General features: G+C 40.2%; 1 protein-coding gene across 1 annotated transcript in view; it reads right to left on the reverse strand.

Moving 5' to 3' along the window:
* The window catches only part of SMC2 (structural maintenance of chromosomes 2), a 59,262-nt gene extending 54,942 nt beyond the window's left edge, over window positions 1-4,320 (reverse strand). The window contains exons 1-3 of the mRNA XM_004471642.4: window positions 3,909-4,320; window positions 2,900-3,128; window positions 2,121-2,270 (exon numbers count right to left, since the gene is read on the reverse strand). Of these exons, the coding sequence (XP_004471699.3) occupies window positions 2,121-2,270; window positions 2,900-3,067 (318 nt within the window). The 5' untranslated portion in view covers window positions 3,068-3,128; window positions 3,909-4,320. The remainder of the gene's footprint in view (window positions 1-2,120; window positions 2,271-2,899; window positions 3,129-3,908) is intronic.
* Window positions 4,321-23,524: the final 19,204 nt, after the last annotated feature.

A 23,524-nucleotide genomic window follows, 5' to 3' on the forward strand; every position in this document is an offset into this window, starting at 1 on the left:
GGGAGGGAGAGGAGAAAAATAGCTGTAATATGGAGGCATTTTTGGGGCACTTGAATTGTCCTGAATAACATTGCAATGACAGATACAGGCCATTATATATCTTGTCCTAAACTTACAAAATTGTACGGGAGAGCATTTAAACTAATGTAAACTATAATCTACACTTAGCGGCAATACTTCAGTATGTGTTCTATGTTCATGAATTGTAACAAATGTACTACACTGGAAGGATGTTGATGTGGGAAAGTATGGGAGAGGTAGGGAGTGGGGTATATGGGAATCCCCTACATCTTTTATGTAACATTTATGTAATCTAAGTATCTTTTTAAAAATGTTTTTAATAAACTTATTAAAAGAAAAAAAAAAGGAATACTAAACTGAGTCAGCACAGTTGGCTTCAAATTCAGGGACTTTTGTTATACAATCATTCAAAAGCTTCCTAAACTCCCCTGCATGGGACTGGGTCTCTAAGGTCTGGCTTCATGTATTCACAAACGTGTGAAACATATTTCTGTCCCTGGTCACTTTCTTTTGGCAATTTTTCTATACTCAGGTTAAACCCTCTTCCTCCACTTTTCAATTTTCAAAAGGAACAGAAGTCAGATACTAAAACTAAAGACAAGTGGATTAATACCAATCCTGCACAAGATTCTAAAAAGGATTAACAAAGACACTACTTGTGACCACTTACAAGAAAAAAAGACTAATCATGGAGCTTCAGCATGGTTAACTACGAATAAGTCATGTTAGACACCACCTTATTCATACTTCTGCCAGAGCACATACACTGTCATCTAATGGATGTGATTGTCTTACCTATCAGATTTTGAGGTCTTTAAAGGCAAAATCTGATTCTCATTTTTCTATCTGTATATCCCCAGGGCATTCAAGAATGCCTGGTACACAAGCATTTAATATTGAATAAATTTTGTTTCATTTCTTTCCTAACAGCATTATTTGGCTACTAGTTCATATATTCATATATTTGAACAACAGACAAGTAACACCCATAAATAACTTGATAAAGGTCTTTATGAAACAGTTTTGGTCAAGATGCAGATACATGGCTTGATTGACAAGAACAATTAAGAAGAATTACGTACATTAATAGCAGACTTTAGTGACAATTCCTAAAGGATGATTTGAAGGATGCCTAGCAACATAGAACAGAATTTTTCTCCATCTAGTCAATGGTTTTGTGTGTTGTCTTGTAATTTTTTTAAAAATCAGTGGCTTTCATTAAAATGAGGGTGACATATGCTAACATGCAGAGTATATGCAAGTTAAGAGAACTTTAAAAAACAAAAGAAAATCTTAACTGACTGTAACAAGAAAAAAACAATAAGAATGGTTTTAAGTAAATCCGGTATGAATCCATAATGTACTATGAATCTTCAATGTCATGTTGGGGAAAGTAGAGTACCTAAAATGAAAAAAAAACAAACAATGGTGCTTAATCCTGTTCTAACTTGAATATTACCTGGTACACTTAAAGTGCCATCCACTAGATGGGAAAAAAAAAAAAGGTATAAAGAACTGGAACATACTCAGAGTGGTCAAACAAGTGAAAGAATTGGCGAGATTTAGCTTAGAAAACATTTTGACTCGCAGATCACTTAAACATTGGAACATAGAATAAACAAGATTTGGTGGATTTAAGAGTATAAGGATTAATATGTCAAAGTTTAAGGCAGCAGATTTTGGCTCAAGTTACAGGAAGAACTTTCTAATTAGATTGTCTAAAAATGAATAGTGTTACCTCAGAAAATAGCAAGATACTGGAGGTACTGGAGGTGTTTTGGCACAGATAAGATCCAAGTACTGGTTCAAAATTCAAGTATGGTTGAGAGTTTATACTAGACAAATAACTTTTCAGATCTCTGACAACTGACAACCCTTTTTAGTTAAGAATGGAATTTGCATGATCAAAATTTTGATACAAGGAAGAGTTTTTTCAAATCTCTCAGTATTTGATTCCTCAATTTTGCTCATGAATTTTCACTCTCCAGCACTTTTTGCAAGCCATATTGTCAAAAAATAAAATTAAAAAACAAAAAACAAAAAAAAATCAGACATGCAAGTTCCAAGGTCATAGTCCAAATGTCATAGTAGCCACTCACCTGTCTCGTTACTGTGATTTCATCATGAACCTCAAATCCTAAAGGACTTTGTTTTTTGTCAGAATTATCAAAGGTGATTGACACTGAGGCTTTGGTAATACCAGCCTGCCCGTTTTTGTAAACTAAATCTTGTAAGTTAGAAGCTCGGACCTAAAATAAAAGAAGGAAATTTTATCAATAAAATTCCATACTGCATAACCTAGTAAGAAAAATGGACTTCTTGTCATTGGAAAACCCACCCATATGATATTAAGTAGCTAAGGGCAGTGCAACCACTGGCAAAGAAAATGGGCAACAACCTGCAATGGGAGCCTTTCTCTATAGGACCTCATCATCCCCAAACCGAATTGTTTTCTACTCACTTCTTAACAAGAGGCCACTGAAAGATTTAAGGGAAGATAGTGCCTAAGAAATTCTCATCCAATTCCATTGGTAGGTCATGAAAAGGTATTAAAACGAAAGGGAATAGAAACAGACTCTGAAATGAGAATGCCTAAAACATGAGAATGCCTGAATTTAAAAGCTGCTCCTGAACATCTTAAAAAGACCAACTGTCAGCAATCTCTTGCTATTCTCTCACCTCAAAAACGGAGTGATAACAGTACTTAAAAGAGCTGCACTGAAATACAAGATAATTCACATAAAGTACAGAGCACGATACTGAGTTAAATATTAAAAAAATAACAAAAATGCAAATGAAGAGAGTAATTGCAACACTGTCTTAAGTTCAAAGAGGGTTCCCTTTCAAATTCACATAAACCAGAAACGTTAACACTTACCTGAGAGAGGTTGGAGATGCCCAGCAAAAAACAGATGGAGTCCAAGATATTGGATTTCCCACTACCATTTAAACCAGTGATAGCATTGAAGAAGGGGTCAAAACCATTGACTTCAGTCCTCTGAGCATAGGACTTGAATCCTTCAAGAATGATTGACTTAATATGCATTTTCACTACGGAGTTGGACTGCTAAACTTCTGCTAGGAGTTCAACAGGGCATAGACCTGTTCTGTTCAAAACAGAAGTAACACAATGTAAGTGGAATGCCAACCTGGAATCATACCGAAATGTGAGACTAAAACATAGGAATGATAGATAATGGCAATATAATTTAAAACAGCCACTCAGCAAGGTATGTAACTTTCCCCCGTTTAAAAACACTCTAGAGATAATCACTATCTGGAAGCTAATTAAACCTTTCAACCGGGTAATCAAACCTCTTAGTATTTCTTCTGCCTATTTTTCCAGGCTTGCCTTACAGTATCACTCAGCCTAGACTACTGATTATTTCATATTCCATCCCATTTACCAATAAAGTGCTTCCAATGCTGGCATGGTTCACTCCCCTTTACTGTTTCTTTGCTCAAATGTCGCCTTCTTGACTGTCCGATATAAAGGGCATCTCTACCCATTCCCTCACTTTCTTTTTCCTTCATTGTACTAGGGCTGCCACTAAGCAGTATTCATATATTTCCCCAACCCACTGTAACTATGCTCCCAAAGGCTCTTCGCCTACACCCACCACTATATCCTCGAATAGTGCCTTACTCAGAGAAGGGATCAGCAAATGTTTATGAACCCCGTACGTTCTCCAACGTCTTGTTTTAGCTCAGGTTGTACCCTTGACTCTTCAGGCCCACCTCCTCGTCTCCATTCAAAGAATGAACAGGAATTAGCCACTCTGCCAGGCACCCTTTACGCTTAATTTCAACCTGAGGCCGCCCCCCCTTAGCCACTCGTCCTCCCGCCTGGAACGCCAGGCCAGGCCCAACCGGCCGCGCGCACGCACCCGCCTACTCGCTGCCTCAGGCCGCCTGGGCCAGAGGCGCCCCGAAAGCTCCTCGGGTCACAAGGCCGGAGCGCGCGGGCCAACCCTGCCCGGCTTCGGTGACTACAATGCACGCCTCACCATAGCCGCTACCGCACTCGTCCCGCGCCCAAAACCGGCACCGGAACTATTTATTCCTTTGAATTTCGGCGCGAGCAAAGGACCCCGCTTCCATAGTGTATTTCCTCTGCTGGGGCCTAAGAGCTGCCTGTCTTCACGGTTTCATCTTTTTCCTCCAATATCACAAGGAAAGCGACATGGAGATGATAAAGTGGATCGCGGCAATGGCGGCTCCAAGGGAGTGACTGCACGGGCCCGGGGACTAAAAGAGCTGTTGTTTGTATGTTAACATCGGCGCTGGCACACCTCGGGCAGTCCCAATGCTCAGTCTCGGGGCCTCGCTTCTCGTGGTCCCCGCCCCGTTGCGGACCCCGCCCCACCTCAGACTCCGCCCCGCCGCGGGCCGCGCCCTGGAAACTGCCTGCTGGAAGGCTCGGCGGATTGTGCTGGCGGGATGTCCTCCTTTAGCCCGGCTCTTGCTACAGGAGGATAGGTGGGCGGGGTTTTGCAGGTGCCTTCTATCTGCTTTATCAGCCCCCAATCGCCCCGGGTTAGCGCAGAGTACTCCTAGGTGGAAGCGTCACTTTGTTAGGCCGTGTGCCGACTCCGCTACTCGCCCGCGACTGACCCGGATGGGCCTTTTCAGCCCCAAGTCCGGAAGAGAAGCCCTTGCTGCCCACACCTGCCCTTGAGGCCCGGGCAAGAAACCGCGTGGGGCGGATGGTAGGTGCTAGACAAATAAGTGTTCACCTTCCTGCGTTGAAAAGTTTTGTGAAAAGATACGCAGTGAAAAACTAAGCATTTCAGGGATTTATTCTGAAAACCCTTCACTCTCACTAGGATTTATTGAACTTTGTGTGCCAGTCTCTTCCCAGTACTTTTTAGTTTTTGTATGAAATCCCACGAAATCCATAGCAGTAGTTTTTTGGGTTTTTTTTTACATGTTACAGATGGGTAAACTAAGTCCCAAAAAGTTTAAACAGCCTGTCCAAGTCATAAGTGGAGGAGCTAGGAAATGTTCGCAGGCAGTGTTGCTGAATAGTGTCAGCTCTTAGGTATTACGTGTTATACTACTTGGCTTCACATGTACAGAATTCAGTCCTAATAGTCAATCCTGTTATATATTATGTGTATTGTACTTTCTAAAAATTTCTGGTTTATTCACAGTTGAGCACATTGGTTCTAATGAATTAGTGTATTAGTCAGCTGGAGGGGTGCTGATGCAAAGTGTCAGAAATCTGTTGAATTTTATAGAGGGTGTTTATTTGGCGTAGAAGCTTACAATTACCAGGACCTAAAGCATCCAGCTCAAGGTGCCGTAAGAGGTACTTCCTCACCCAAAGCCTGTTGCCAGGTGTTGACGCAAGATGGTGGGCAAGGTCTGCAGGGATCAGCCTCCCTCTTTCCCTTAAGGCTCCTTGGTCCCAGCTTCTTCCGATCTCAGTTCTAGGCTGGCATAGGGTTCATCTCTCCCCATCTCTGTCGCCAGGACTCATTCCTCCCTGGGGTCAGCTGTTCTGGTCTCTTTGCAAGGTCAACTATAGACTATCAAGCTGCCTGGGACCTCTGCTGTGTCTAATGAGTTGTCTTTCTTCCTCTATGTTCTTCTGCATGTCTACTTCTGTGTGAGAGTCTGTGTTACCAGCCCACCAAGAGGCTGGCCTCAGTGCTAAGTCACATGCTAATGATGTGGTTGAATCAAAGCCCTAATCTTAACATCATTTAATCAGACATCTGGGCTGAATCTAATACAATCAAAGGGTTCTCACACCTACAGGAAAAGATCAATTTATAAATATAATCTCTGTTTTTGGAACTCATAAATCTCAAACTGCAACAGTTAGGAAGAGCTTAGCTCCAGAATGGGTTTAGAACTCTTCTAGGTGAGGTAGATAAAAAGAGGGTGCAACTAATGTGCTATTTTAGGGGACATGTTTAAAATTGCTTTCTTGGTACCCCAATGGTTTTGCAGTCATTGCACCAATCTTAAACTACCAAAAATGGGTCCTATTTTGAAATAGTTTCTCTACTTACACAAAGTAAAATAAGTTTGGTGAGTCTTTGTTTACGAAATACTTTGTTTACTCTAATATGCTACCCATTTCTTCTGTGATGCCATTCATGGGTGGTAGTTTAACATCAATTTAGTTCAGCAGCTATTTTTGTCTATCTTGGTTCCTGTCTGCCCTAGATTCCAATTAATTCATTGTTATTTTGTCTATTGAATCTTCTACATTTACCTGTAGCTATGTCCCTTTCATCATTTTATGAGTAAGGAATTTTAATTAGCCAACAACCTCTAATGTAAAATAAACTCTTCCTTGGAGTGTATTTTCGTGTCCTAGAACTGCCGTGAAAAAGTATCACAAACTGGATGGCTTAAAACAACAGAAAATTATCTTACGGGTCTGGACACAAGAAGTCCAAAAATCAAGGTATTGGCAGAGCCATGCTCTATCTGAAACCTGTAGCAGAGAATACATCTGTTTTAGACTCTGTTTTAGTTTGCCACAGGGCGGCCGGTTTAAAGTACCAAAATGGGTTGGCTAATGTATTTACTTGGGGGTAAAAGCTTACAGTTCCAAGGCCGTGAAATATCCAAATGAAGACACCATCAAAGGTGCTTTCTCACCAAAATCAGCTCCTCTTGCACCTTTTGTCTTTTGTCTGGCCACGTGGTGAACCAAGATGGCCTCTGATTTCTGCTGTCCTGCCTTCCCCTGCAGAATCTGCTGTCTCCTTGAGCTCAGCTGTGGGCAACCACGCATAGGGCTTGTCTCTTTCCAGGCTTCCTCTATCAGGATCTGCTGCTCCACTTTATTCCCAAGTTCATCTGCCAGCTGTCAGTCATACGGCTTTTCTCTCGCTGGGCCTCAGCTCTTTGAGCCTCTTCAGGGCTTCTCTCCTTGCAGTTCAGTTGTGGGTAACACTGCACAATCAAATACAGCAACGTCCTTTATCACTGTTTATATTAGATCCAGGAAGAGGGCCAAGACTCAATATGAGTCACACCTCATTGACACCCAGTCAAAAGGATCTCACACCCACAGGAATGGATTAGTTTTTATTTTTGGACAGTTTCTCTTCAAACTGTCATGTTCTGCTAGGCTGCTGAAATGCAATGTACCAGAAATGGGTTGGCATTTACAATGGGGATTTATTAGATTTCAAGCTTACAGTTTTGAGACCATGAAAATGTTCAGATCAAGACACCATCAGATGATGCTTTCTCCCTGAAGACTAGCTGCTGGCAATCCTGGACTCCTCTGTTATATGGCAAGGCACATGGCAGTGTCTCCTGGTCTCTCCCAGGTTTTTCGTTGCTTTCATCGTCTGGCTTCAGTGGCCTTCTCTCTGTCTGTCTCTCTGTATTCATCACATTTATAAAGGACTCCAGTAAGTGGGTAAAGACCCATCCTGGGCCACACCTTACTTAAGTAACCTAATTGAAAGATCCCACCTACAGTAGTTTCACACCCACAGGAATGGATTAGTCTTTAAGAATATATTTTCTAGGGTACATACGGTCAACCCATAGTAGAGTGAAAATATAAGACAGACATTATTAGCCTTTGCAATTCCTTTCATAAGTAAATAACCAGCAGATATATTTGAGTCAAATGGATGAAAGCAAACATGTAAATGCAATGTGGTTTTTTTTGGAGGTAGAAGGGATTGAACCTGGGACCTCATACATATGAAGCAGATGCTCAACCACTAAGCTACACCCACTCCCTGCAAAAGAACTTTTGATGGATAAGGTCTCTGGTGTGGTTATAAAAATATGTACATCTAACTGCTCCCCTTAAAACTTACTAAAATAAAATTTGCTTATAAGGAAAGAAAGCTATATCATCTTTAATCTTAGTGCATGCCAGAAACATTAAGGAATTTCTGTTAAGTATGATTTAGATATATTCCATATGTATTAGTCAGCCAAAGGGGTGCTGATGCCAAATACCAGAAATTGGTTGGTTTTTATAAAGGGCATTTGTTTGGGATAGACGCTTACAGATACCAGGCCATAAAGCATAAATTATTTCCCTCACCAAAGTCTATTTGGAGCAAGATGACTGTGATGTCTGCGAGGGTTCAGGCTTCCTGGGTTCCTACGTTCCTGGGGTCTGCTTTTCTCTGGGTTCAAGGTTCCTTTCTTCCTGGGGCTGGCTTCTCTTTCCTCTGGGAACTTACTTCCTGGGACTCCAGCTTAAGTCTTCAGCATCAAACTCCAACATCAAAACTTCAACATCAGAAAACCCCCAACTCTGTTCTTTGCCTTGCCTTTTTTCTGTGAGTCCCCACCCCTTAGTGGGGACACTAAGGGATGGGGAGTCAATGCCCTAATCATAACTCAGTCATGCCCGGGTACTGATCAGATTACAAACGTAATCCAATATTTCTTTTTGTAATTCATCAATAATATCAAACTGCTACACCATATGTTAAATAATACATACATTTTAAATATAGTGCAGTTAGACAGTACTAATGGCTGACTTACAACTCTCCTTCCTGAGGTCACTACAAGGAAGAAGAGACGAATGGAGCACAAAGTCACTAACATCTCCTAATGTGAGAACTGGAAACAAAGACTGTAGGATAGATGTAATATAAGTAGAGCACTCTTGCTTCATTACCATGTTCCCAGCAATGAAGGCCTTGACAATGGCAGACTGCAGCTCCACCAAACAGAACCCTGGCAGGTTAGTGGAGCCTTAGCCCTTCTACAGAAGGCAGTAGCACCAGCAAGGGATACGGATAAAGTCTTGAAGATGGATCTATGAGAAAGATTTGGTCTCCTACTCTTCCAGGGTACTGGGGGGACCCTCTCTTTCCCTGAGTGTGCTTTTCTAATTTTAGAGTATAAAAGTTGTTCTTGCTGGATGAATCTTCTCTCCTTGAAGCCTAGGATAGAAGGGGGAAAAAATGAAGAGAATACCTTCATTGCAGAACTAAGGAAAAAGTGATTCATTTTGTTGAGAGATAATATGGGGCTCAAGGGAATGAAATGATAATGAAAGAGGTTCATATAAAATTGTATTGCGTAGCAGCACATTTTCAATGGTTTTTTAGCCCTATTATTTTGAACTCTTCTGAGCCAAGTACAAACTTTGAAAAAGGAGGTGACCGTATTCATTCACCCATGTGATTTGATTAGACCCATTAATTTTCATTTCAATGACAAAATTGTTTTTAATTATAGATGTTCTGTTTGTGTGTGTGTGCGTGCGTGTGTGTGTGTGAAATCTGCCTATTCTTTCATTACGATTTCTATTATTTCAACTCTCAATCAAGTTAAATATCTTTATTTTCTCTTTCAGGTAGTTATATTCACTTCAGTTTTGCGTTCCTAATTCTCCTGTTTTCAACATTTGCTGACTCTCACTCAGGGTGGTTTATTTCTTCATGTGGTTCTCTTCTTCGGTGCATTGTTTTACTTAGGGGAACCTCTTAGGCCCTGAATTGTGAAAGAGGCCCTTCAGAACAGTTATAAATTTGCTTCTACCAGGGTTTTGGCTCTTACAGATCCTGAACTTTTTCAGATAACCATTTCTGAGCTCATAGTTCCTGATGTATGCAGATATTGTAATTTAGATCTGTTGCAGGCCTAAAGTTTTGATTTCTCCTGGGTACCTTTTGTCCACCCCAAAGCCCCAGATAAAGAACAAACCTCCTTGCCTCCTCAGACTAGTAAGTGGAGTTTTTCCATTTCCAGTGGCTGACAGCTCTTTAAGGCTCTGGCTTTGACCTAAGGGCATACTTCCAGCTCCTTAAGGCCATGTGCTCAAACATTAAAACCTCAAATCCTGGCCACTGACGCCTGTAACTAGGTATGAAATGTTGGAGGGCTGCCATGGGGTCAGTTCCTGTTTTCTGCTCTTGCTCTTCAGTTTTTCAGTTTGTTTCTGGCACTGGGAATTTCCCTGTCTTATTGTTTTTGTTTTTGAGCTTTTATGTTGTTTATATTATATACTTCATTATGTTTTATGCACTATCTCTATAAGCTTATAAAGCAAAGCTCAGTAGTACCTGTGGGAGGAGGTCTTGTCTTTTACTTTTCATGTAGAACATGTCATCTTTGTTTTGCTCCTGCCAGAGCCTTGCTTTCAGATGATCACATTCCATATCCATTATTGTTTTTCCTAAATAACAGTAATTCCTTCTCCATAGAAGCCCAGTTTATTGTACTTTTTTTCATAATTGTCTTTTCAGATTTCCTAGCTATCCTTGGCTTTTATTGCTTCCACGTTGGTTTATAACCAAAGCTGCCTCTCACTACTCTTCAGCTTTGCCACACCCCTTCCTCAAGGAGATGATTATTGGCTCCTCTTCCTCAGGTGTTATTATCAATTCATTGTTTTCCATGCCATGCTTATCCCTTATTATACTTTATTGGGAATCCATGCATATCTGCCTAATCTTCCTCCAGCTCGTTCCCCTTTCCCACCAAACTCAGTCCTAACTACATCCAGTCATACTCTTCATCTTAGATTTTACCCGCCACAAGATCTGCTTCTGCGATTTACATTTCCTCTATCTATTCAATTGTGTTGCAGCCTTTACAGTCACAAGTATTTCCTCTTCCAGTTCTAACTTAATTTCTACTTCAGCAGGACTTATTAGCCACCAATCTCCACCCTTTCTGAAATTCTACAAAATGCTTATATTTCTGAATCAGAAATGATGATATTTCTTCCCTCTGTACAAACCTTTGGTGAAAATTGCCTACAGAATTAATTCTCACCTCTTTAAGGCCATGCGTGGCCTTCCATAATCTCTTCTCAGCCTACTTTCCCAGAGTTATTTCCTTTTGTTTCTTCCTTAGATGTTACCATATATTTTGGTTCACTGCTAGGAACCAAGCACCAACCAGTGACAAAAAGAGAGTGCTTAATTAGTAATGGATGGATGACTGACTGAATGAATGAATTCAGTAAGTGGTTATAGAATGCCTACATTATGCCAAGAATTGTGTTAGGTGCTAGAATAATAAGATGTTGATAATGTGACCTCTGTACCCAAGGGCATGTATAACAATTAACTAGAAGAAGAGAGAAAGTGAAGGACATTTTAAATGGAGTAGATTGCACAGACAAGGGCATAGAATATAAACATATGTATGAGGCTAGAAGTAGCAAGGTTTAGTGTGGGACATGCCAGGAGCCCAGATTATGGAGTATTTTATGTGCCATCTTAAAGAACTTTTTGTCATTCCTGAAACATGTCCTCTTCTCCATCTCTGTGAAACACTTTACTTGAAATGCTCATCCTCTCTTCACAGCCACCTCCATGTATATTTTTTTTAATATTTCAAAACCAAAATCTGATACATTCCTAGAGGAATTATTTGCATCCTCTTCTGTAATTTAACCTTTATTCAAACTTTTCTTCTGACCTATAGTCCATCTTTGTGGCATACCTCAGCACCTAGCATATAGTAGAAAAAGATTAGATGAGTATAAGTAAGTGCAGTAAGTTTGCTGCTTTCTGATCAATGTAAAGGGACAAAAAAGGGTGAAAAAAGGAAGAAATTCTGAATATTGAAATATACAATATATTCCACAAAGTATTCAATATTTTAAGGTTTGGCTAGTTAATGGTAGTAATAATTTCTCATTGGCCTAATATATGGAAGACTTTGTACTTGCTAGAAAAGGGATTGTGTTCAATTTGTGTAATACCACCAGTGAGCACTATGACATTCATAGGAAGGAGAAATCTGCCATGGCATACACTTTCTAGCTTTATGCTTCAAAGGGCACTCACAGCGTCATAGCCTTGTCCTGTGATTCTGCTTTTTTTGCCCTGTAAAGTAAAATCAACTCTCTGCCATGCTATCGGAACAACTTCAGTTTCAGGTTGCAATAGGATTCAAGTACCACCACTTCTGCTGTTGCCAGGGATAATTATCCACCCCTGCTTTGGGCCCCACCTTTACATATACAGTCTTTGTTTCACATTACTGTATTTCTTTATCTCCCCCACTAGACTGTGAGCTCCTTGATGTCAGAGGACTTGCCTTATTAGTCTCTATAAATCTAGCACCAAGCCCAATTCCTGATGTAGAGTTGTGCTCCATAAATATTACTGCATAATGAATAGGAAATGGAATGAACGTAGAAAGATTGCAATAGTGGTCATTCTTTTCAAAGCGGAGAAACACCTACCCTCTGTTTTCCAGATGAAAACTTGCAAATGAAGGTTGTTTTAGTTTTGTTGTCTTTTCCCTTCTTTAAATTGCTATATAATTACTTGCATCTTCCATAAATAATAACTTGCCTGGACACGCAGTAATTGTCCTGGCCACTGTCTCCCCTCCCTTTCCCATTCCAGCCCTATCGCCTGCATTGACTTCCACGCCATGTTTTTCCACTTGGTTGAGGGGCCGGTAGGGGTTCCATAGGCCTGTGTTTCATACCCTTTGGTCTCCACTCTCCCTATCCTCCATTCTCCCCAGTTCCTACTCCCACCTATAAAACTGTGGTCTTGCCCTGTTTATTCCCAAGGTACCACATACCATAAAAGTATGGCATCGATACATTTCTGAGAGTTTGGGGATTTTATCTTAAAAATACTGTCCTTTGTGGGACATTCATGTGAATTTCAGGTGGGGTGCCAGCAATCCTAGCCTGGTTCTCTTTATGTACCTCATAAAGTCTGTGATGAAGACCATAGGTCCACATCTTAACCTGCCATTTCCGGGTTTCCTCTCCCATTCTCCTACCAGAAACTGCTTGTAAAACACTACTTTACTTCGTAAAGAACAAGCAATAATGGACAGGCACTGCATGGTCTACATTCATATAGTAACTAGGAAAGAAACAGTTTATCACTTCCTACAGTAATGCCAATATGTTCCAATATTAAGCAAAGCAGTTTAGTTCCTTGGTGCCACATATCTCGAATCTTTCTTTTCCAGCAGAGGATCATTGCTTTATATTTGCATAAACTTAAGTATCCATTCAGATGATTTTACAAAAAAAGCGGGGGGGGGGGGGCGGGCATTTATGACTCAAAGTTTAAGTACTCCACATTTGAAAACAATGCTTGCAACTTTTTTTTAAAATTTTATTTATTCATTTTTTAAAAAATATTACATTCAAAAAATATGAGCTCCCCATTCATTTGCAACTTTTCAATAACAGTTTTTTTCTGCTCTTCAAGGATTTAAAATAATCTTTCATTTCAGACTTAGCTTGGGTCATCTTGTATATGGTAATTATTATTGCTAAGTAATTTTATTGCTTAAAATATTGGAGTTCCAAGCTTTTCCCTAAGTTACTTTATGTAATACAACAATTTTGCTGTTATTATAAAAAAATGTTATTATAGATGAAGAATCTGAGGCTTGAACTAGGCTTTAATCCACAGGGTACTAAAATCCTTCTATTCAACAAATAATCTGAGTGCCTATGATGTCAGTAGACAGCTTAACAAAAATTTACGCTGTATGGAACTTAGTATAGTGGATATCAGTTCTTGTTTTACTGATTATAGAGCATAACTTTTACAGCAATCTTACACTGGCTAGTGGTAGCTCTCAGTCTTAAGGCCTGTAATAATTCTCCCATTCCTGTGAGTCCTGAAGTCCTCAAGTCAATGGAACCCAACTGGCCCATTTCACCAGATGTTCCAACATTCCCAGTCAAGACTAGATTTATAACGGGCAGCCAAGTTTAGGTAAAAAACATAACATCTGATCCACTTTAGACACTGCTCAATGAGAGTGAATTCTCAGTGAAGAAGCAATGCCCCACTAGGAATAAATGCCATCACCGGCTAAAAGATAGATTTGTAAGTGTTGATAAAAAAGCATACTAGATTTAACATAGGTAGAGGGACTGACCAGGGGCAGCAGGAGGAAATATTCTTAATATCGCTGGTTGGTGACATCTTTTTATACAAAGAAACACTGCCAGTAATTCTTCTTGGAAGACTAATAAGGAGTCATTTCATTTTGTATATTTTTTAATTAGATAATGGGATCTGGGAGTGTAATAACCTGGTAAGAATTTCTCTGAAAATGGCAATCAAATTAGTCATATTCATGAAACTCATAAATAAGCCATAATTCAACATTTTATATCTAGGGAAAATAAAACTGGGGCCATGCTGTTTAAGAGGATAAGGAAATTTAACAGAACACTGGGGGATTTATACCAGATTTAGGAGGAAGATACATCCTAACTGAAAGCTTAATTGTGATTTAAATTACAGGTCAAGCTGTGCAATGTGTTTCTTTTTAGCAGAAATCTGTGGGGAGATAGAGTTTGCTTGTTTAAAGAGGAAATAGAAAGCAAGTGAGAAAGCAGATTGCATATTCTGTTTTTCTTTTAAAACTTCAAGCTGCTTTAAGTCAAATTGCTCCTGAGTTCCTGATGATGGGTTGTGAAATTTACATGTTTTACTTTTCTTTGTGTTTTTTCTGTTCCAGAGCAGTTATTTTACTTGACAGTAACAAAAAGACTTAGGCAGCATATCTGCCAGCTAACTAATACAGAAACCAGAGATAAGGTATTCTCAACCTTGCTTGAAATGGAACAGCCTATCATTTTAGGCTGACACATAAAGTCAGCAAGTTCTGAAGATGGAAGGGCCCTTGAAGAATTAAAGCCACTCATTTTGCAAATAGGGAAATTAAGGCTTCTAGTGATTTTCCTAAATTTACTCTTTATCTCAAGTAACTCACAGTCTAATGAGGATTGTAATTTGGTTACCAATAATAGCAATTCAAAGTATAAAGAAATTGTTTCCCTGCAAAACCATAATTAAAACAGATAACCAGAGACTGACTGTGGAAGGAAGATTTATACCAGGAAGGAACATTTGGACCACATAGCTCAGACTCCTGCTCGCTGACATTTCCTGTCCTTTGGATAAATCCCTCAGTAATGAACACCGCAGCCACCCTGCAGACTCCAGCCGTGGATAGGGATGGAGTTGGGGGTGGCCAGTGGGGCAGAAGGCCTGAGAATGAATTGGAATGATCCACTCACCCTCCAAAGGAAGGGCAAGCCAAGAATGGAATATTTAAACAATCCTTTGCTAAAGCTTCAGGAATAATAATGAGAAAAAAAGTGAGAGCATGGTGCAAAAAGAGAGAAGGCGCTGACCTATAAGCTATGATGCGCACTCTGGGGCTCACAGACTTAGGGTTACTTGTGAGGGACTCTGGAGAAACAGATGGCCCCTGGAGTGTCCCTGGATTGACCCTCATCTTACTCCCCCCCATCTTCTAAAATAGGGTCTCTCTGCCCTGGCATTGAGGAAGAACCCCACAGTCATCCCCTGAGACGGCCTTTTCAGCACCCAGGCAAACTGGTAGCACAGGATGTGTTCAAAGTGCCAAGAAAGTCCACAAGAAGGAAAGATCGTGATTGAGAACACCATTCAGAAAAATTTCCTAGAAGTGATGATGTTTGAGACCAAGCTTTAAGGCTCAATATGCTTTTGACAGTTGGAGATGGGGAGACAGTGATCCAATAGACAGATCACTGTGGACAAAAACTAGGAGGTAATGGTTTGGCTAGGGGACCACCTGGTGCCAGGCTGCCAGTGATTTTATTAAAACTGTATAATGCCACTGTGGGGATGCTGTGTGTCAACAGGTAGACGCTCCCTTCAGGTCAGAGGCACAGGTGTCTCCAGTTGCCTGGTGTGTTGGCTGCTGACAGCTCACAGCTGAGACCCTCCTCTGAAGGAAGCCACCTAGCTGAAGGTTACACCTCTCCCTTGTGGCTGCCCCTATCCAATGACTGGTTGATACAGTGATATCAATCAGTCATTGGAGATGAGTGATAAGAGTAGAAACAAGTTCCCTTGTTTCAACCAGGACAACTCTAGAGGGCTAGTGAATCAGTTTTCCACACTATCAGCTGAGGCCTTTGTTGTGGCTGCATCACAGTTCACCTTCCCCTCTGGCCAGTTCTGTTTTCTGCACTCCATCCCTGGTGATGGTCCCCAATAAGCTTTCTTCATGCAAACCTCTTGTCTCAACATCTGTTTTCTGGGAAGCCCACCTAAGACAATTCTAGATATAATTTGAGACACTATAGGCTATTTTAACATAGAGTTTAATGTGGAATTTGGAAAGCCTGAAAACTACATATAATTTAGTCACTAGAAGAAGTGTGGGCTGTGGTCTCTATGGTAACAATTTGGCACCTCAGTTAAGTGCTGAATTGCTAAGCTAATTTATATTCTGCTGGCAAAGAAATGGAAAGGAGAGGAATTATACTTGAGCTGTGAGTCTTTGGCTTTTCAGCTTTGCCTAACCCATTAATCAGTTCTGGTCACTAAGTGTTAGGTGCTGTATCAATCAGGCTATATCAGGAAGATTTCTTTTGTTTTTGTTTTCTTAAATGGACTTATCCCCACCCCTCTCCCCCACCATGGCTCTCTCCTGTTTGCTCATTTTTTTAAGGATACATAGATCACACAAAATGTTACATTAAAAAATATAAAAGTTTCCCATATACCCCACTCCCCATACCCCCACACCTCCCACATCGACAACTTTCATTAGTGTGGTACATTCATTGCATTTCATGAGTACATTTTGGAGCATTGCTACACAGCTTGGGTTATAGTTTACACTGTAGTTTACACTCTGTCCCAGTCCATTCAATGGGTTATGGCAGGATATATAATGTTCTGCATCTGTACCTGCATATCATTGAGGACAACTCCAAGTCCTGAAAATGCCCCGGTATCACACCTCTTTTTCCCTCTCCCTGCCTTCAGGAACTAATATCCAGCATATACAAAGAAATCTATATTTCAAAAATAAAAAAGACAAACAGCCCATTTTAAAAATGGGCAAGAGATTTGAATAGAAGCTTCTCCAAAGAAGAAATAAAAATGGCTAAAAAGCACATGAAAACTTAATATCAGTAGCTATTAGGGAAATGCAAATCAAAACTACAGTGAGATACCATCTTACACACATTAGACTGGTGGCTATTAAAGAGGACTATAAGTATTAGAGAGGATGTGGAGAAATGGGAACCCTCATCCACTGCTAGTGGGAATGTAGAAGGATCCAGGCATTCTGGAGGACAGTTTGGCGGTTCCTCAAAAAACTAGCTATAGATTTGCCATATTGTTGTAGAATTTGAGAGAAGTTCAATTATTTGAGTATAGAGAGGCCAGGACTCAGGAATGATTTTGAGAAGGAAAAATGGTTTATTGACGGCCGGCCGGGCTCGGGACTCGGGAGCTTTCTGTTTGAATCCCGAGCCCTGAACAAGATTTTCAAACATCTTTTATACAGAGAGGAAAGGCCAAATGGTCCCTTTGTTTCAGTTCTCAATAGGCTTCAATTAGCATATATATCTTCCACATCTTAGGTAAGCTTTTAGCATGGACTCCAGATATTCTAGATAAGCTTTTAGCATATTTGGTTTTTGCATTTCCCCTAAATACTTAAAGTTTATAGCCCTTGCATTGTTAAACTGTTTCCTGGGACTGGAGCCTGTTGCCATTGTCCCTAAGGGCAGGACTGCAGCCTCTTACCGTTCCACACCCACAACCTTCAGCTTAGGTTATTTCTGAAGAGACAAAGAGCCTTCCACCCATAGCCCACATCAATATTACCTAGCAATTCCACTGCTGGGTATATATCCAGAAGATCTGAGAACAAGGATATGAACCAATATATATATACCAAAGTTCATAGCAGCATTATCCACTATTGCCAAAAATTGGAATCAACCCAAATGCCCATCAACAGATGAATGGATGAAGAAAATGTGGTATATACATACAATGGAATACTACTCAGCTGTAAGAAGGAATACAGTAATAACATATGGGATAACATGGATGAATCTTGAGGACCTTATGCTGAGTGAAGCAAGCCAGGCAATGAAGAACAAATACTACTTGACCTCTGATATACTTATTGTTTGTGGGTTTTTTTTGCTCATTGTTTGTTTCTTTTTTTGGAAGTGCTAGAACTGAACCTAGGAACTCACATGTGGGAGGCAAATGCCCAACTCCTTGAGCCACATCCGCTCCCTGCTCATTTGTTTTTTCTCACGGTCTGCTTTTTGTTTGCTCATTGTCTTGCTTGTTGCTTTTGCTTGTTGTCTAGTTGTTGTTTTTGCTCATTGCCTGTTCATTGTTTGTCTTCTTTATGAGGCACCAGAATCAAACCTGGGAACAGCCATGTGGGAGGCAGGTGCCCAACTGCCCAAGACACATCTGCTTCCAGGAAGATTTCTTTATAATCCATGCAGCACGTCCATTATAGCTCAGAAGAGGGAGAAGGTATTTCTGCTTATCATAGTCACCAAGGAAGCCAGGCAAATGAAGCAACCATTGCCTAGACCTTCACAGATAACCTTCAGAGGGATAAGAGTTCTGGGAAGGTCTAGAATCAGAACTTATCTCCTCAACCCAAAGTGACACACACCACTTACACTCAACTCATTACAACTATGTGCCATAGGGGTTCAGGAAGTATGCTCCCAAAATAAACCTGGAAGTGGATGGGGGCTGGACTATTTGGCAGATTGCACCGATGAAGACTAGAGGAAAACCTTGGAACCTAGAAAACAAAATAAAAAAGCAGGTCAAGCTAGTGGTTTAATTGTTTTCATTTTTAAAAAAGAAGCTTAGTAGCAAATAAATATTGACCCTTTTGCCTCTTCCAAAACTTATTTTCACTGTTTGGATTTTATCTTTGTCTATTTTATAAACATGTATTTGGCACCTTCTATATACAAAGTGGTGTGATGGTTACTCTTGGGTCACAAGTTTGAAGAATCCCTGGACTCTTTCTATAAAGGAGTTTATATCTGGTTAGAGAGACAGGTATTCTAAGTATACATGGGAGAGAACAATAAATGGAGGAGGACAGGGCAATGTTCAGTGAGTGCAAAGGAGGAAATTTGTCAAGCACTGTTTCTATGCTTGAAGCTGGAGAGAACAAAGTTGTGCCTTCTAAGGTATGCTTAGAAATGCTTTTCTGAACTTTCAGAAGGGCTAGATAAGGAAAAGAGAATATTTTCTTTTAAACCCACTCCTTGATTTCTGTTTTCCTCCTCCCATTCCAGATACTTCTGTTTACATTTTTTAAGTGTCTCCATAGATGATGTCACTAACATTCATGTGTTTAGGATAAATGATAATAAACCAAGAGCTAATGTCATTGATCCTGGAGAGCAGAACCCAGGGTCTTTTTTTATTCACTCTAAAGTAATGATAATTTATAGTGATAATTATAATAAATTGCATCTCCATAGACTTAAACAGTTTATAAAGCAATTTTACGTATATAATTCATATTACCCTGACATTGAGTGAGATATGTACAGAAGGTTTTAATAAAATTACCTCCATATTATAGATGGAAAAATTGAGGCAAGAGAAGGAAAGTGATTAATTATTGTTGCAGTTATCTATAGCTGTGAACAAACCAACCTAAAACAATAGGCATAAAACAATAGCACCGAGGGGTTCCAATCATCAAGATGGCAGAGTGGCAGGGCTCCATCCCCTCACAGAAGCATTAAGCAACAATCAAGAAATGGTGTCATCTTTCTAAAAGGTCCAGAAAACAGTTATAAAGTGTTGCAGCAATAGGAAAATCACTGAATCAAACAAAAGACAACTTAAAAGTGGCAGATTCTTGTGGCACACTGGCCTTCCTTATCCCCTCTCCTGCCTGGCACAAGCTGGATGGGGCTCCCAGAGCAGGTCCCTGGACCTGGTTCCAGAGAGAGCAGAGCAAACTTTGTGCATATTGGGAGCATGTATCTCTGTGCCAATTTGTCTGGTGGCACAGAAGGACTGTGCCAGGACATTTATCATAGGCTTGCCATCTCAGAACTGCATGTAGAAGGCAGGTCACAGAGCTCACCTAGAGAACACTGTAGGAAAACAGTCAAATTGAAGCTGTCTGGAGCAAAGGTTTGCTAACTGTGGAGCATACAGTACAGTGCCCAGGGTGATAAGGTGCAGCTCCCAGGGAAAGGAGACATTCAGAGCCTTGTAAAAGGAGGAATTCCTAGGGTCATGCACTCACTCAGGACAAAACTCATGTGTAGAAAGGACCTGAAAGGACCCTATCCTGTTTCTTAGGCTGTTCTCTAAACTTACAGGAAAGCTAAGTTCTGAAGGAGAACATTCACATAGACCAATCTATAAAGAATGAGAAAGGTGGATTTTACCTTTTCTTTTACTTTTCTGTTGTTTTTCTTGTTTGCTCCTGGCACCCAAGGAAATCTTTATCACAACTCCAGCTGAATCTAAATTTAGGGAACAGACATCTGGCTGTTTAAATTTCAGAGATTACATCTTAAAATATCAAAATTTCCAGGTTGCAATAAAATATTACAAAACATACAAAAAAAAAAAAAAAAAAACCCCAAAATGATGGCTTTGCACAGGAACAGGATAAATATTTAGAAACCCTCAACAAGGAAGACCAGAGATCAGACATACTAGGCAAATACTTTAAATATGCTCAAGGAGGGAAAAGGAAATCAGGAAAATAATAGATGAACACAAAGAAAAATGTACATAAAGAGATAAAGATCATTAAAAGGAACCAAACAGAGCTGAAGACCACAGTAACAGAAATAAAATTTCCCTTGAGGGATTCAATAGCAAAAGAAAGAATAAGTGAACTTGAAGATAAGGCAATTGAAATTATTCAGTCTGAGGTGCAGGAAGAAAATGAAAAGTGGACAGTGTGAAATCTGTGGGACACCATCAAGCATGCCCATATATGCTTTGTGGGACTCCCAGAAGAAGAAAGAAAAGGGCAGAAAGAATATGTGAAGAAATAATGGCCTAAAACTTTCCAAATTTAACAAAAAATATGAATATATACTTCCAAGGATATCAAAAAACTCCAAACAGGATGAATCCAAATGGATCCACACTGAGATATATAATAACCCAGATGTCAAATGCCAAACATATAAGAGAGAATTCTGAAGTATGTGTGAGAGAAGCAAAATGGCATCTACAAGGAATGTCCAATGAGATGAAGTGCCAGTTTCCCTTGGGAAACCATGTATACAAGAAGGCAGTGGAAAAACATATTTAAAGTGCTAAAAGCACACACAAAAGTTGCAAGCAAGAATTCTATATTTGGCAAACTGTCTTTCTAAAGTGAGGGAGAGATTAAGGCATTCCCAGATAAACAGAAGTTGAGAGGGTTTTAAAACCACTAGATCAATGCTACAGGAAATGCTAGGGGGATTTTTTTCAGCTTAAAAGGAAAAGACAGGAGGGGCAAGATGGTGGCAAAGTAAGGAGCTACAAGAATCAACTCATCCTACAGTTTAGTCAGCAATTACCCAGAGTTATCTAAAGCACCTGTTTGGGGGCCCAGGAGACCAGAAGAGCACCCTGCAACATTCTTGGAAGAACAGAACGAGGAGACTGCCCATCTGCAGTGAAAACTCATGAGTAGAGCACTCCTCATTGCAGAAGCTGGTGCCCATCCCCTGTTTGTGTTGCAAGATGCCTCAGTAGTTGTTCCCTGGCTGGAGTTGGAAGCTCCATTTCCCAAAAACTGGGGAGGAAGAGACAGCCAGGCACTGACTTTAGCTACTGATTAGTAAATTCAGTTGGCTGAAGTCTAATCCTAAGAACAGCTAAAGTTTGAGCCTGTCCAAACTGGAAGGAGGCTTGTAGCCTCCATTTTAACTCTGCTCCCAGCATGAAGGGAAGCAGAGCTGATTGAAAATCACAGTGATGGTAGGAACTGGCTTCTTTCCACCCAGGGTAGATTGTAGTCCAGCCCTACCTCCAGCAGGGAGGAAGCTGGGGGGAGCTACACCTGTTTTCTATGTTCATCCATGTTGTAATATGCTTCCCTACTTCAATTTCTTCTTACAACTGAATAATATTCCATTGTATTTATATAGCACAATTTGTTTATCTGTTCATCAGTTGATGGACACCTGGGTTGTTTCCATCTTTTGGCAATTGTGAATATTGCTGCTATGAACATCCGTGTGCCAACATCTGTTCATGTCCCTGCTCTCAGTACTTCTGGATATATATCTAGGAGTTGTATTGCCAGGTCACATGGCAGATCTATGTTTAACTTCTTTAGGAACCACTGTGAAAGGCTGTTTGGCAGTTCCTAAGGAGGCTAAATATAGATTTTATTTTTCACCTTTGTCTTGTCTGGAAATTTAGTGTTTAGTCAACTCTTTGAAGGTCCTTTCCTGCTCTGAACTTCTGCAGCCATAAGATTTGGCAGATAAGACAGTTCCCCTGAGCAGAATATTGCATGCAGAGGACCCATGAAACTAAAGTTCATGTTTGCATAACATTATTTCTAGGAGTGCATTGCAAAACAAACTCTGTGTAGTAAGTGCCAATAAAAATCTCAAAGGCAAAACTAGGGAAACTAAGTAAACCATTTTGGAAAGATAGTATAGTAAAAAGCATTTTGCTGGGAAGCAGAAGGAATGGGTTCATTCTGCGCTTTGCTACCTTCTGGCTGTGTTGAAAAAACTCTCTCTGATTTCCAGTTCCTTCACCTGTAAAAATGAGGCAACAGGGTATTGAAGAGGTCAATGTCTTACTAACATATCAGGCAAACTCAATGCTTCATGGAAGATGAGAATCAAAACAGGAGGGCAAATAGGGTGGTCACTTCCTGCCAGATGGAGGAGAGGTAAAATTTGCTGGCTCATCAATTGTAATATACTAAAGACCAAAGGTCTCTCGTTCCAAAGGCAAGACAAACTTCTTAATATATATAGGCTTTCCAGAATTTGGGGGAGTAAGCATTTTTAATGATTCCCAGGCTACAAAATACCAAGAGCCTTGCCCTTGGTGTTGAGATATTGATGTGGGCTATGGGTGGAAGGCTCTTTGTCTCTTCAGAAATAACTAAGCTGTTTGACTTGTGTCTCTTCAGAAATAACTAAGCTGTTTGACTTGTGAGTGTGGAAAGATAAGAGGCTGCAGTCCTGCCCTTAGGGAAAATGGCAAACAGGCTCCAGTCCCAGGAAATGTTTAACAAAGCAAGAGCTGTAAACTTTAAGTATTTAGGGGAAATGCAAAAACCAAGGCTTATCTAGAATGTCTGGAGTCCTTGCTAAAAGCTTACCTAAGATGTGGAAGAGATATATGCTAATTGAAGCCTATTGAGAACTGAAACAAAGGGACCATTTGGCCTTTCCTCTCTGTATAAAAGACGTTTGAAAATCTTGTTCGGGGCTCGGGATTCAAACTGAAAGCTCCCGAGTCCGGCCGGCCGTCAATAAACCATTTTTTCCTTCTCAAAATCATTCCTGAGTCCTGGCCTCTCTATACTCAATTAATTGAACTTCTCTTAAATTCCACAACAATATGTTATGTGTATTTGCAGAGGACACGGCTCTTGTCAGCCTTTAACTAATCAAACATTAACTTCCAATGGTAGTCCAGAGAGGTGTCCATTCTCAACATTCCTGATTTCTACTTTCTTTCAGATAATCTCTTCCTTGGTGAAAAGCATGGAGGAGAAGCCAATATGATGCCTCCTTATTGTTTAATATAAT

This window comes from Dasypus novemcinctus, chromosome 8 (assembly GCF_030445035.2).
Source record: "Dasypus novemcinctus isolate mDasNov1 chromosome 8, mDasNov1.1.hap2, whole genome shotgun sequence".
NCBI lineage: Eukaryota > Metazoa > Chordata > Mammalia > Cingulata > Dasypodidae > Dasypus > Dasypus novemcinctus.